The 15,581-nt window shown below is 45.4% G+C and overlaps 1 protein-coding gene across 4 annotated transcripts in view; it reads left to right on the top strand.

Moving 5' to 3' along the window:
• The window catches only part of TRABD2B (TraB domain containing 2B), a 390,651-nt gene that overhangs the window by 207,603 nt on the left and 167,467 nt on the right, over positions 1-15,581 (top strand). For 3 of the 4 annotated variants that reach the window (XM_065553796.1, XM_065553795.1, XM_008167984.4), the window contains exon 3: positions 3,584-3,730. The exons of the other annotated variant lie outside the window; for it this stretch is intronic. In XM_065553796.1, coding sequence (XP_065409868.1) covers positions 3,584-3,730 — 147 coding nt within the window. The remainder of the gene's footprint in view (positions 1-3,583; positions 3,731-15,581) is intronic. 4 annotated transcript variants of the gene reach the window in all.

The following is a 15,581-nucleotide window of genomic DNA, read 5'->3' as shown; positions in this document are numbered from 1 at the left end:
GCATTCTCTGAAATGCTTCCAGTTCCATGTGCAGGGCCAGTTAGACAGGCAGAACTTCAGGGTCTCAGCGCATGGCTGAGATGTTCAGAGGAGGTATTGAGGTTTATTAGGAACTGGGGAACCTTTTGGAAAAGGATGAACCTATATAGCATGGGTGGTGGGTGAAGCTTCTTCTGGGGTAGGCTAGCCCCCCATCCCGCCTCTTCCGCCCATGGCCCTGCCCACACTCACTTCCCCTCCCCGCGCTGCCACTCACTGCATGCATCCCTCCTCTCCTCCAGCCGCCTCACCGTGTGCGTCTCTCCTATCTTCTTGTTTTGGTAACAGCAGGGGGTTTCGCTTTCCAACTGAGCAGTCTAGGTCTGGGCACTGGATTTCTGAGCTCCTGGGCATTGGGGAGGGGGGCTTGTTGCCCAGCTCTGCAAGCCAGGGCCATTGGCTGGTGCCTGTCTCTGGGAGCAGGAGCCTGGCTTAGACCTAAAATTTGGACCTAGTGGTGGAGAAAGTGGAGCTGCTGAGCCCTGCTGTGAGTCTGGGTTGAGGGAAAGCTGGCAGGTTTCACTCCAGATCCACCAGAGCTGTGACTTCCCGAATGCCCTCCAATGCGCTACCAGGGCATCTCCCTGGCTGGCCAGCACAGGGAACCTGCTTCCCCAGAGACCCATCACTCAGAAATGCATTTCCTGAACAGCTTTGGGAAAGGCCTGTCACCGCCATGTTCTCCAGCCCCATAGCTGGCACCAGGATGCATGTGGTGAGCAGCGGTGGGCAGAGGGAGAAGAGGAGGGGGACATGCGGTGAGCAGCGGTGGGGGGGAGGATAGGAGGGCCGCATGCTCTATTATACGCATCACCCATTCTGTACAGGAAGGATGGGCTCCGCCTAAATCAAAATGGAACCAGAAAGGTCATAGAGGAGTTCTTAAACTAAGGACTGGAGGAAAACTGAACTGGGGTGGAGGAGCACATGGCTTGGACAGAGACATCCCTTAGGGGATGATTTATGAAAGGGGATAGTCTATCTCCTAGTAAAATGGAGAGGATAGAAGTTGATAAAGTACAGGGAGGAACTGAAGAGAAACTATCAAACAAAAAAAGTCTCCTTCAATTACATCACTTGAAGGCAGACAGCTAAACCTTGACACATTTTGTAAGTCCTTGTATACAAATGTTAAAGTCTAAATACTAAGATGGGGGAACTTGAGTGCCAGATATTGAAGGAGGATATTGATATAATAGGCAACACAGAAACTTGATGGAATGATGATAATCAAAAGGACATGGTGATATCAGGGTATAAAATATATAAGAATAACAGAGTAGGTCGTGCTGGTGCGGAAGTGATACTCGGTGAAAAAGAGCATAGAGTCAAATATAGTAAAAATCTTAAATGACTCAAACTGTACTATAGAATATCTAAGGACAGAAATTTCATGCTTGCACAGCTACAGATTAGGGACCGAATGGCTAGATAGTAGTTCTGCAGAAAAGGACCTAAGGGTTACAGTGGATGAGAAGCTGGATATGAGTCAATAGTGTGCCCTTGTTGCCAAGAAGGCTAGCGGCATTTTGGGCGGTATACGTAGGGGCATTGCCAGCAGATTGAGGGACGTGATCATTCCCCTCTATTCGACATTGGTGAGGCCTCCTCTGGAGTACTGTGTCCAGTTTTGGGCCCCACACTACAAGAAGGATGTGGAAAAATTGGAAAGAGTCCAGCGGAGGGCAACAAAAATGATTAGGGGGCTGGAGCACATGACTTATGAGGAGAGGCTGAGGGAACTGGGATTGTTTAGTCTGCAGAAGAGAAGAATGAGGGGGGATTTGATAGCTGCTTTCAACTACCTGAAAGGGGGTTCCAAAGAAGGTGGATCTAGACTGTTCTCAGTGGTAGCAGATGACAGAACAAGGAGTAATGGTCTCAAGTTGCAGTGGGGGAGGATATTAGGAAAAACTTTTTCACTAGGAGGATGGTGAAGCACTGGAATGGATTACCTAGGGAGGTGGTGGAATCTCCTTCCTTAGAGGTTTTTAAGGTCAGGCTTGACAAAGCCCTAGCTGGGATGATTTAGTTGGGGATTGGTCCTGCTTTGAGCTGGGGGTTGGACTAGATGACCTCCCAAGGTCCCTTCCAACCCTGATATTCTATGATTCTATGAGCTGATAAAAACAATGTCCTGGTAACAAAAGAAAAACAGGGAGAAGATCCCAGCGAACTGACCTAAGTGGTGGTGTGTGCCATTAAGAATACTCTTGGTGCTATAAATGAGAGAGATGAAACTGCAGGGAAACACAGGACTGAAGGGTCTTTGACTTTTAATAAAATAACCACCAGGGTTATAAAGCCAAATTATTTCTAGGAAACCCTCCTGTAAAATCACCCTAGATTAGGGTCCTGAGCCATGACTGGGATGTCTAAGAACTATGATAATACAAATAAATAATAAAGGTTCTATTAGTCCCACCTCCTCAAATGTTGTTGTCCTTCCAACCATTCATAGACCTTCTCTAGAACAGGCTCCCCTGTAAGGATCTTTGAAAACTGAGCTTACGCTCAGTGGTTCTGTAATCAGTATAAATCACCCCCACGTCTATCACTAATGAGCATAGGTACATGATCACTCATTTAAACCTGACTGCCTTTTATGAGAGACAGAAAAGTATACAATTACATTTCTTGTTAAGGAAGTGTTTTATTTCGTGGCAGCTTGGATACTTGTGCATTTAAAGATCAAAAGTAATGAATGCTCCTGGTTGCTGAGATTTCTCTGCTAATACATTCCTGTTGTATCTCCAGATCTGGGATGAGAAAGCTCAATTAGCCCTCTGGGACAGTGTAACAATTTGACACGACCATTTATTTTGCCAGAGGGGGAAGCTGAAAAGTGGCAGGGGTGGAGGGGAATAGCGCGATCGTATATTCTGCCTATTTCACAAGTGCCGGTTCCCCAGGGAGGCTGAAGGTTCCTGCATGTTACTTATTGAACGACAGCAGAGATGCCCCTGAATACACCAACGTTTTACTACTAAAGTTGTTGGGAAGTTCTGAACTGCATCTACTGAGAAGTTCCCCATTTAGCTTGGGCTTTGGATTTTAAACAGCTGATGGGGAAGGCGCAGCTCCTCCCAGCTCAGTCCTATTCCTTGGCAGAGATGATGGAACTTCCCTTATTTTCAGGCCGTCACTTTTGCAGTAAAGTGAATGGCAGATGCAGTCTAAAACTCTCTGGATCACCTTGATTTTTCACCTGCCCCGCAGCCTCACTGAAATCATGCCTGTAGGCAGGCCTATATTTTATGACCTTGATGAGGAGGGTGGCATATCCCAAACCCTTCCCAGTTTTCTTTTCTATTCTAAGCTCTGCATCCATGTGACTCTCCTTCCGTTTGGGAAGGGATAAATGTAACTCCTTCCTGAGCCACTCCCTGGGTTGGCCAGAAGGGGTCAACAAAGAGCAGCAAGAAACACAAGCCTCATCTGGGGCTGATAAGGGTTCTTCTGCAGTGCTCCTGCATTCTGCTGATCATTCATGCTCTTGTGACCTCAGTCCACCAATATATATCTATTGTGTGTGTTTGTGCAGGTGCTGTTTGCTTTGAACCAAACCTTGCTACAACATGAAAGTCTTCGAGCAGGCAGCTTGCAGGCCCCATACACTACTGAAGATCTCATCAAGCATTATAACTGTGGAGACCTGAACACTGTCATATTCAATCATGATACTTCTCAGGTAAGGTCATTTCACAGCTGCCACTGAAGGCTAGGGATGGACAAACTGGCTAAGAGGTGTGAGTAATTACGATGATGTTGATGCCCATGTCATAGAATGCCCGGCCTTAAAATTTTAAGTAGAGGTGCTACCCTACGAGAATCCTTGATCCAAATGTTCCCTATACTGTCACGTGTTTGAAATCAAATCCCAGATTAGTATCTAATTTCTGAAATGGTCCCTGCCTCTATAACGGAACAGGTCAAACATCCCCTGAACTTAAAGATCTGTATCTAGTTTTCAATTTTGCATCCTCTGCCCATCGAAGAATTAAAGTACACCAGCTGTGTTCAAGAAAGGGCATTGCACCCTATCAGGGTAGTTAGGTGCCCATCCTCACCACATCTCTGTAAGGTAGAGACGTATTCCATTGTACAAAGAGGGAAACTGAGGCATCCAGCAATACTTGCCCCAGGCCACATAGGAAGCCTGTAGTAGAGCAAGGAACAGAATCCTGATTTTGAGAGTCCCACTCCAGCCCGTTGACCATAACCTCATCTTTCCTCACCCCGCCCTTCTCCTCATTTTTCCTATGCCTCTTGCTCCTTTTTTGTTCTCCACATGTCTCTCATTTGTCTGGGGAGAGAATGGGTTTCACCTTTGAGTTGTTTTATGCATACTTGGTGGAGGTGGGGATGACAACTGAAAAGCTTTGCTAGGAATGTGTCCAAACAAAAGACGGAGTGAACCTTATGTAAATAGGCTACAAGGCTAAATAACTTCTCAAACATGCCATAATCCAATAATATTATATGCGTCTGTTGCAGCCTTCCAGTCTGTGTTGGTCTTAGTTATCTGAGGCTAATAAAGACTTTCAGCGTAGCTGGATCCTCCTTTGCAGACCAGCTGATGGCTGGTGGCAAACTCTGAGAGAGTGTGCTGGTTTTATATGGATATGTTAATTTCTTTCTCTCTGCTAACTGTGTGGAGACAGGAGGTTTCTTAGCACATCATCTACTGCTGCTCTGATGCAGGGTGACTTAAAAAATTGGGCACTGGACTGGGACTGAAGAGGACCTTTTATTCCTGGCTCTGCCAATGGCTGGGCAAGTCACTGCCCCACTGCGTTCCTCAGTTTCCCGACCTGCACAATGGGGATAATGGGACGGACCTCCTTGGTAAAGTGCTTTGAGATCTATGGTTGAAAAGCACCGTATAAGAGCTACATATTATCATTGTAACTCCAGCAGTGTGTGACCCCCATCTTGGCTGGGTCTTACCTGCACTCGGGGAATAGATGAAGGGTCTGTCTCTTTCTTACACCTTGGCAACCCTTGTATAGCTTATCATGCCATTTGAGTCCCACTGGGATGCAATTCAGTCATCTCCATGGCAACCACATATGATGTCAAAGCCCGCATGCCTTCAAGGGAGGATCATGCATTGATAAGATGAACTAAGAAACACAGATCCTTTTGTCAGTCTAAGTAGAGGCATCAGAGAACCTGTCATTCTTTCAGGGCCTGATTCTGACACTTTTACTCCTCGAGGGTAGCGCCATACTGTGTGAGGAGTCACTGTTTCTCAGTGGAACTCTGGGCACTGGACATGCATAAATGTGGCAGAATTGGGACATTCATGCAGCAGTTCTAAAACTGTGTTCTATGGACTACCAGGAGCCCCTAGTGGAGAGCCATGCATTGGGAGGTTGGAAAAGAAGTGGTCCAGATGGGAACATTTTTCTACTGACGTGGTATGCAGAATGAGGGAGCTGGAGAACCAACGATGCTGTGTACCATTGAGAGGACAACCAGAGGCACCATCTTTCTAAGTTGCTGGGAGGTGCTCAACCCCCACCCCGCACCAGACCCTGCCCCCACTCCACCCCTTCCTCCAGCCCAAAGCACCCACAGAGTTGGTGCCTATGAAGACAACCATAATAACTAGTTGTTGTTGTTTGTATTATCATAGCGCCTTGGAGTCTAAGTCATGGACCAGGATCCTACCGTGCTAGGCTCTGTACAAACACAGAACAGAGATGGTCCTTGCCCCAAAGAGCTTACAATCTAAACAGAAGACAAGAGATGATGGAGGAGACAGACAGCTATATGGGGGAGTTAAAAGAAACAATGAGGCAATTTAAGTCAGCATGATAGGCTGAGCCACCAGCACGCCGGCGGCCTAGTTATTAGCTAGTGTTTCTGGAGGCATCATGGCCAAGGGATTTGAAGGAGTACAATGAAGTGACTTTCTGGATGTTAAAGGGGAGCTTCTCTGAAGCATGAGGGGCAACATGGAAAAAAAGCACGAAGGGGCTTGTTTAGCCTTCCATCACCCACTTGTTACATTTTCAGTCAGAGGTGGGAGTCGACCCTTTGATACTGAATGAGAGATGATAGGTCCTTGAAAGAGAAGACAAGTAGCTTATGTTTAGAACTGTAGGGTTAGAAGGGACCGCAAGAGTCCCTTTGTGTGTTGAAGTGTTAGAGAAGAGGGTATGAGTGAAGGGCTGCAAAGAGAGGACCGCAAAGGTATTTGAGGTAAATACATAACCATTTTACAGAGGCTCAGAGATAAGTTGGTCAAGGTCAAAAGGCAAGTGACAGAATCAGGCATAGAACCTAGGTGTCCGGATGTCCCGTCTTATCTTTTAACCACTAGAAAACAATACAGTCTCTCCAGCAATATATCCATGTTCCCTAGAACAATTTGCAGCCGTTCCCACTGATTGCAGTGACACATAGGAACTCTGTGTGAATAAATCACGGATGCCTGTAACAGGCCTGCATTTTAGACTAGCGAGGAAGAGAATTTTTTTTTTTTAAAGCTCTTCTCCTTGCAAATTCTAGGATCAAATACTGCATTAAAAACATGCCATTCAGCATCAGGGGAAATAAAAGTTCCAAGCAACATCTCTAGCCAGAGTCCCACAGAGCAGACAGAACAGATTAGACCACTTACAAGCCAGGGAAAATTAAAATACCATAGAATATTCCGGGCCACATAGCAAAATGTTGTCAGTGGCAAAACTCTTGTTGGCTTAACCAGGGACAGAATCGGGCCCAATACTTCTTGTGTTGTTGTTGTTGTTTTTTTTTAAAGGCAGCTTTGGATTTCAAGTGTTTCATAAATGATGAAAGGATGCACTTTGAACTTCTCAGGGTAGGGTGACCAGACAGCAAATGTGAAAAATCGGGACAGGGGTTGGGGGGGTAATAGGAGCCTATATAAGAAAAAGACCCAAAAATCGGGACATCTGATCTCCCTAGGGTAGCTCCAAAGCTGATGTTCTAGTTGGGTGCTTTTTTCAAGTACTCATGGAGATGCCATGTGATTTGGCTACCAAATTAGATTAGCCTTTGTAAAGTATGTATAAAACATATCCTTTTACTGGAGCACATAGGATTCTTGGCTTGAATTTAAGCAGTGTGGTTTCTGATGGCCTGATAAGTTTGCAACCCTCCCCAAGATGTTATGTACAGAAGACAATAGGCCTACCAATAGAAATAGACCATACTTTCCAAAAGCACAAGTATCATTACTTAAATTTCTGGGTAAATACAATATTTGCTAATCCTGGTGGTAGAATTGTCAGCATTTTTGGAAGACGGTACTATTCTTCTGTAACATCTGACAGCTGAGGCAGGATTTCAGAGCTCTAGACTAGTCCATGCAGCTGGTACTAGACTAAATGCATTGTGAAATGTCACCTGGAAATAAAGCAGTATAGGAGAGAGGTTTTTTTGGTAAGGCACTAGTTGTACATTAATATCCAAGAGCAGTAATTCAGCTACCTAACATTTGCAGGTTCTGCTGCCATGCAGAATAATCATTTACCCAAGATTTAGTTACAGCCTGAAAGATGCATCTGGGTTTCTTTAGAGAGAGATCTGTCCTACAGAGGAAGGATGGGCCAGTGGTTGGAACAGTGGAAATATGGGTTCAGTTTCCTGATCCATCTCACACTTCCTTGAGCAAGTCATTCAGTGTCTTGGTTCCCCATCTATAAAATGGGGTGATAGTACTTTGCTACTTCTTGGGGATGTTGTGAGGATAAACCCATTAAAGTGCTTGTTGGCAATGCATGCCACAAGTGCCTTACGTAGATATGGGCCAGATTATCAGATGGTGTCCGTTGGAAAAGCTCTATTGAAGTCAATGGCTCTATGCCGGTGTACAGCAGCCAGGGCTTAGTCCATAAGTGGCCATAGGGTACACTGGCTCAGGGTGTTAAGAATTCTGGGCAGGTAGTGTTCCCTCTTGCCTGATCACTGCTGTCTTTGGTTGCTGAAACTCATGGATAGGGAACGGCTTGGATGAAGAGAGCAATGCTGTGGATAATGGCACTCCGGCCTCCAAAGCCCTACTCGCGGGGATGGTAGGAGCTGTTTGCTAGAAACCATAAGGTGTTCTAATATTATGGCAATTATTGAAGCATAAGTAGAAGATAGACAAACAACCTGTCTCCTTTGGAAACCTGGATTCAAATGTGGATTACAGTGCAGGGTCTGGAATAAAATGAGGTCTCCACATCACAAAAGCACCCTGCGGCTTGTCGGTGCCGGCAGACACTGCTGCCCTCAGGAATGGAAGAGCAGAGGGTACTCCATGTGAGTAATGAGGTGCATTGGCCAGGTGGTATGGGACCTGCTGTGCTAGAATGTTAGCTCAAGCTGCAATTGGGGGTCAGGTTGCTTTGACGGAGCTGGGTGAGAGAACATGTATAGAATACTCCTCATTGCTATGCCATATCTCAGTACATTCAGATGAGACGCTTGCATTCCCAAGCCCTAAATAAATCCGCCATAATATTTTTTTTTGTAAATCTATTTTTAAAAAAGGGGAGAACGCCAAAGCCAGCCCTCCCTGCGGTTCCGTGATGCTGCTCTCTGTATGGGCGAGCACCATTTCTCCAAGTTCATAAATCCTTAGTTAAACTTAATAAAATGTAACAGGACCAAGCTTACTCAGTTAGGCTGGGACACAGAAGTGGAGAAGGAAAAGTATCTCCTGCTCGTACCCCCTTCTTCTAAGAATTGATCCTTCAGTGACTCTTTCAGTTAAAAGATTTATGGTGGACTTTCTGGGCAGAGAGTCAAAATGATACTGAAATGAAAATACTATGAAAACAGAGATGGGGTAGGAATGTTCTGCTTTCGTGCTTGACTTTTTTTAAAAAAAAGTCCCCTTCTCCTTTATGGAAGAGTACTGTAGGATTTAAAGAGGGTAGCCCTACCAGGTTGGATCAACTAAAGGAAGGTGCAAGAAGTCTTCTAGTGCAAAATTGAGATCAGCCTCCATAGAACATTTCTTCCCACCCGCAGGCAGTTAGTTAGTTGCTTTAAGATCTGAAGCCTCTGAGGTTTTATCCCTTATGTTATTTTCCTCCCAATCTGATGTAAGTGTGGCTTTTCTCCCTGTTCATATAAATGGAATAACATGGGTTTTTTTTAATGCCAATAAACTCTTTGGCTTCAGTGGTATCTTGTGACAGGGAATTCCACCAGTGAATTATGTATGAATTGAATTAGGTGTTAATGGCCAATGTGTGTTAACCTATTATATATGAATTTGTGTATCAAAGAATTCCTTTTGTCCATTTGAAATATATTGCCTCTCAGTGTAATTGGATTTCTCTTTGCTCTTGTATTGAGAGAGGATAAATAGGAGGGTCTACTTTTTTCTGTCTGCCTTTCCATCCTACCCCCCTCATTACTGGCTTCCTATTTGCCCCGACTCCATTTCAACATCACATAGTCCCTCCTCCCACATCTCCTGTCCGGTTAGCCTTCTCCATTCTCAGCCTTCTCTTGTGTCCTCCCCTGTGGAGCGCAGTGCTGATTTGGCACCTTCATAAGTCCCCACTTTTACACTGCATTTTGGAGCCAATTTCGGTTGAACTAGATCCCACTGAATAAAGTGCCTGTGCTGTTTTTTATGATGGCAATGCAATAATCATAATTTATGTTTATGTAGCACCTTTCCCACAGATGTGCCTTTACAAACTGCAAGCCTTATTGGGCCTGGTCCAAAGCCCGTTGAACTCAATGGGGCGTCCTTCCATTGACTTGGATGGGTTGAGGATTAGGCCTGCATTGTGCAGCCACTCAGTGGGAGAAGTCTCCCCCTTGTATAGTGGCTGTGCACAATATCAGGCTCTCCTGAACAATAATAATTCACATCTTATGTAGCACTTTCATCAGGAGATCTCCAAGGGCTTTACGAAAGAGGTCGGTATCATTATCCCCATTTCACAGATGGGGACACTGAACACGGAGACATGACGTGACTTGCCCAGTGTCACCCCACAGTCCAGTGGCAGGAATAGACATCCTGAGTCCCGTGCTGTATTCACTAGGTCACACAGCCCTCCCATTAGATTTCCCTCTAATCTGGCCCAGCAAATTGTGCAGCTGGCATTAAGTGCGGTGGCAGCATGCACCGCGCATCCTGCTTCTGATCACATGAAATTTAAGATGTATAAATTTATGTCACATCAAAGGAGCCTGCCCTCTCTACCCCTGAAGAGAAAAGCTGCTGTGTGTCACTGTACAACACGCTTGTTGTCTATAAATCACTTGGCTGTGTTACATAGCCCTTGAAAAATGTTATCAGCGCATCCTGCGCTTAAACCTGTCCTTTAAGAACGAAAGGTCCTGATCATTCGAATCACATCATTAATTTGCCTCTGTTATGGTGCTGGATAAATACAACGGAGTATCTGGCTGGCTTCCAAAGCTAGTCAATGAAAACTATCTGTGGAATGCCCCGGCTACAAGAAATACAAACTGAAACCATTAGGTGGAGTGTTGACTGATAAGCAGGCCCCAGATTTGTCCGAGGAATGGAGTTTTATCAAGGTAAAAGAAAATAAATCTGCACACCAAATGCGCAGCTATTGAAACGGGACCGTTTGGAAACATCTTATCACCTTCAGACATAAGCAGCTTAGACGAGCTGGCGCAGCTTCTTGTCTTTCCTTCCAAAGGATTGCTCTTTCCAATGAAGCGCTGCCCGGAGCACTGGGCTTCCCGAGCGTTGACCCAAAGGAGCTCTGGTTCAAGTTCTAGACAAAGAGTCAGGCTTGCAGCTCTTGCGTAGGCATCGCTCCTGTTGAAGCCAGTCGCTCTCCCAGGATTGGGCCGTTATGTCTGGTGACCAGAAAAGCTGAACTGAATTGTGACACGATTGTCCAGGGCAGCTCATGTTCCTGAGTGTGAGCTGAAGAGGCCAGCTATCTGCTTCTCTCTGCACTCTGAGGCAGGACACTTCTGTTGCAGAGCCAATTCGGAAGCACTTGTGAGATCGTAAGTTCTGCTCCACTTTGTGCCCGAATCAAAACCTTGGATCCTCAGACCCTCCGACTTTGTAGGCGTTTGGAACAAGAACCCAGAGCCAGAGCCAAAATGTGCAAAAGGCCTCTAATTTTTACAATGGGTCAAACCAAAATACCAGATCTGAACAATCTCAAACTCTGGCGCAGGGCCATGCCTGTGTTTTTTGGACATTTGGAGCCATAGCCAAAATTTGCAGCTTGGGGTCCATCTCTTTTGAATAGCACTGGTCCAAAAAAAAAAAAAAAAAAAAGATTTTTTTCAGGGGGAAAAAAAATAAAATTTCAAAATTTTCATCCCTCAACTTTTGAAAAATAAATTCTTTTGTTTATTTTAAACCTTTCAAAGTTCGGAATGTATTTATTCATTTAGTATTTATTTGGTTTGAGAAATTTTGACCAGGTCTACTTAGTACTATGAGACCAAACTTTAAAGAGGTGCTCTAAAGAGACAGAGAGAGTGCAGCCTTGCCTACATGACAATGGGTGTGCCAGTATATCTATACTGACATAACTAGTGGAGTTCTTCTCCTGGTATAGTTAAACCACCTCCTCGAATGTCGAGCTATCTCAGCAAAATGAGTCTTTTGCCAGTATAAGATGCATCTACATGTTTTTTTTTTTTGCCAGCGTAACTCTCTTGGTTGGGTATTTGTGGTATTTTGGGGGGCGTGTGTTTCTTTTTTCCACACTCCAAGACAACACAGCCATGCTGGCAAAACTTTTTAGAGTAGACCAAGATTTAGTGTAAGTCTTTGGAATCCAAGAGTATCTGTCAGCCCTGTATAAATTGCTGTAAAGCATTTGAACAGTTCCTTGTTTTTAAGGAGCTGGTTTTATGAAGTTGGCCTTGGAAGGACTTATTTAATCCTACTTCTTCAAGTGAAATGGGAAGGACTTATTTGTTTTTTAACTATATTGTGGCTTGACTATGGGAGATACTGTTTTTTCTTTTGTCTTGTAGCCAGAGGACATTTTTGTCACTTCATTATAAAAAAAAAAAAAAAGAAGGCATTTGACTGCCCTGACTTGGCAGGATTAGAATTCAAGCATTCCACAAGAATGACCACAGTTCCACATGTTCCTTGAACAGGCCAGATCCTCAGCTGGTGTATATCAATGTGGCTCTGTTGTATTCAATGAAGCTATGCTGACTTACATCAACTGAGAATCTGGTGCCTCGATTTTAATCACCTTGGGGACAGTTGTTTATAGATTAAGGTCAAATCCTGTGTTGATTTATATCCGATGCAACTCTGTCTGCCCAGAAACTGGTCACTTTGATCTATCCTGGGGTAATACCATTAATTTCAGTTGTTTCTCCTGGTTTCCACTTGTAGAATTGGAGGAGAATCAGGCCATTTTGGTTTTTGGGGGGACCATTTTGAGCATTTCTCTTTGGGGAAAGGGAGTTTTTGTGACTCTTTCCTTCCTTCATTCCCCATCCTGAGATTCTAGGGCAAAACCCTGGCCTGAAAAGGTACTTGCCAATCTTATGTCTTCCAAAAGGTATCCTCTAGGGTGTAGCAGATGTTTGTTTGGCTACCTGGCTGATTCTAACTGAATTGGTGCAAAGTCCTGGGTTTCACTAGAACAATTCACGATACCAAAACTCTCAAAACTTTATCAAGCTGCAGATGTTCCTGGAAGTGAGCAAAAGAGGCCAGTTATCTTGTCCTTGCTGCACTCTAGGGCCGGACACTTCTGGGCAACTGACATCCTATTGCAGAGTCAATTCAGATCCCATGCTCTGGTGGGGTCATAAATTCTACTCTTCCTGGACCTGAATCAAAACTTCAGGTCTTCAAATCCTCCAGCTTTGTCGGCGTTTGGAACAAAAACCCAGATCAGGAGCTGAAATTTGCACAAGGCCTGTAACTTTCATAATGGATCCAACCAATGTACCGGATCTGAGTAATCTCACTTTGGCTGGGTGACGTGTGTGTCTCTGTGTGTTTTTAGCTCTGACGTTGCCCTAATCTATAACTCCTCCTAGCCTGCATTTTGATCTTTGCTTTTTGTGGAATTTGACAGACATCTTACAAACTGGATCTTTTGGATTACACTTTTTTGGTTTTTTTTTTGTTTAAAATCAGGTTGCAAACTTTATATAAACATCCAGTCTGGCCACAAACATTGTAATAACATAAGAACGGCCATACTGGGTCAGACGAATGGCCCATGGAGCCAGTATCCTGTCTTTGATAGTGGCCAATGCCAAATGCTTCAGGAGGAAAGAACAGAACAGGGCAATTTCAAGTGATCCATCCCCTGTCATCCAGTCCCAGCTTCTGTCAGTTGGAGGTTTAGGGACATCCAGAGCATGGGGCTGCGTCCCTGACCATCTTGGCTAAACGCCATTGATGGACCTATCCTCCATGAATTTACCTAGTCCTTTTTTGAACCGTTACACTTTTGACCTTCAGAATATCACCAGGCAATGAGTTCCACAGGTTGACTGAGCATTGTGTGAAGAAGTATTTCCTTTTGTTTATAAACTTCCTGCCTGTACAAAACAGATATTGAAAAAAAACCACACAGCCATTTTCCCTCGAGCCCAGACAACACCTACTCATGAAAAACTATCCTAGCCTGAGCCTTTGCCTGTAGCCTCTATCGACCAGCTGTTCTCCCAGTTTGTAGCAGAGGGTGATATGAAAAATACCTTTGAAAAAAAGAATGAACTGTTTTAATATACCACACACACAAAAAAAAATCCTGGCCACAGGTTCTTTGCGTTATTGCCACACTCTCTCCTTTGATCAGGATCCTCACTTGGGAGTCTTGGCAACTCAGAGGCGATGGTTTTAGTGTCGGAATAGCAGAAACTTTTTGTCAAAGGAAACAAAGGGTTTTGAAGAAAAATAGAAAAACATGAACTTTTCCAGATGTGTGCAGCTTGCGAGGGTTTGCCTCGACAGTCACGACTTCGGGGGTTTTGAGGGGATATTAGTAAAGCATTAGGGGTTACCCTCAAAACTGAAACCTAACCCTCTATTTGCATATGCTGGAGGCTTGTCATCCTTATTCAATTAATACACGAATCCCAGTAATCCAGCCCTAAGTATACACTGCATACTTGGGTGAAGCTTGCAGAACGGGGCTACGCTGCTTGTTCGGACTGTGTTTTGTTAAGACTTCTTTAATCAAAACACTCATTCAGATAGGGAGGCCCGGCTGCATATTTTGGCATCGCTACCAAAAGGGGGCGGGGGCTGATGTTGATTTCTTTTTCCTTTAAGTGCTTGGAAAGTGACTATTTAACTGGTGTGGAAAAATAAATAGAAAACATACACGGAGGTCATGACTTCTCCGGGATTCATTGAAAGCCTTTTAAAAGGGATAAACATCTCCCCCCTCAAGGTGTTTGTGAGACACATGGCCAATGTTTGCAGCCATTTCCCCCCACCCCCCACCCCCCTGTTAAGCTTAAATTCATGACAGTGGGGAGGGGGAGAAAGGGGTTGGTTCCGGTGCCCAGTGTGAGGAGAAATGGCATTAGACTTTCTACAGTCCCTATAAGGTCACAACTCCAACCCTGAACAAACCAACTGCTTCACTCTGGGTACTTCTGCTGGGGTGGAGCACCATTGACGTCGCTGGTGCTTGGTGGAGATCTTGGGCTCTACCCATACAGGGCTCCTCCTAGGATCAGAGCCTGCTGGAGAGCTGGGATCAGGCCAAGAGCTGCCCTCCTCCTCCTCCCCGGACCCTCTGGCAGAGGGACGAATTGGTCTGTGAGATCTGTCACGTTCTGGTCCTGCAGAAGGAGTAATTGAGCCTTGAGTTCCCTCCTCAGCTCTTGCTGCCATCCGCATTCCGAAATATATTAGAGATTCATAAATCTAGATGTTTCAGTGCCACTAAGAGGCCAAATGAAATGAGAGCGGTTTGGGCTAGTGGCTGGCCCACAGGCCTGGGAGTCAGGCTCTCCTGAGCTCTGAGCCTGCCACGGACACGGAGTCCCCTTTTCCCCACAGCAGCTGCTGCTCCCTTCCTCTCTCCCTCCTTTTCCCACTTTCTCTTGTCTTTCTCTCTCTCTCCCTCCTTCCACCTCTGTATCCTCCCTCCCTTAGGGTTCCTGGTGGTGCCGCTGAGCCCTGCAACACCAGGGTCATCGGAGCAGGGCCTTCTCCTCCTCCTCCTCCCTTGTTTTTTTCCTGCTACTGCTGTCTCCAGGGAAAAGAGACACAGACTTACTAGCCAGCCTGGCCTCTGGCTGCTTTTCAGCTGAAGGGTTGGGGGAGGACGAGCTGACTTTGCTGAAGAGGAAGAGAAGACTGAAAATATGCCCCTTGCTAGTGGAATTTGTTCCCCCAGCGCCATGAAAATGGATGTCAGCCTGCACCACACAATGGGTTTGAAACACCTGGTCTCAGTAGCAGCACTAAGAGACGTGAGCTGGCCAAGGTCTCAGGAGCAGAGCTAGGAACGGAACCCACACTGTCTGACTCCCCCTGCCATTCCCAACTGACTAGGCCATTTTGTCAGCAGAGAAGCAGGCAGGTGCCCCCGTACTTTGCGGTACTGCCAGGTCGC

The sequence above is a fragment of the Chrysemys picta genome, chromosome 8, assembly GCF_011386835.1.
Source record: "Chrysemys picta bellii isolate R12L10 chromosome 8, ASM1138683v2, whole genome shotgun sequence".
Lineage (NCBI taxonomy): Eukaryota > Metazoa > Chordata > Testudines > Emydidae > Chrysemys > Chrysemys picta.
This window is presented reverse-complemented; position numbering and strand designations above follow the sequence as displayed.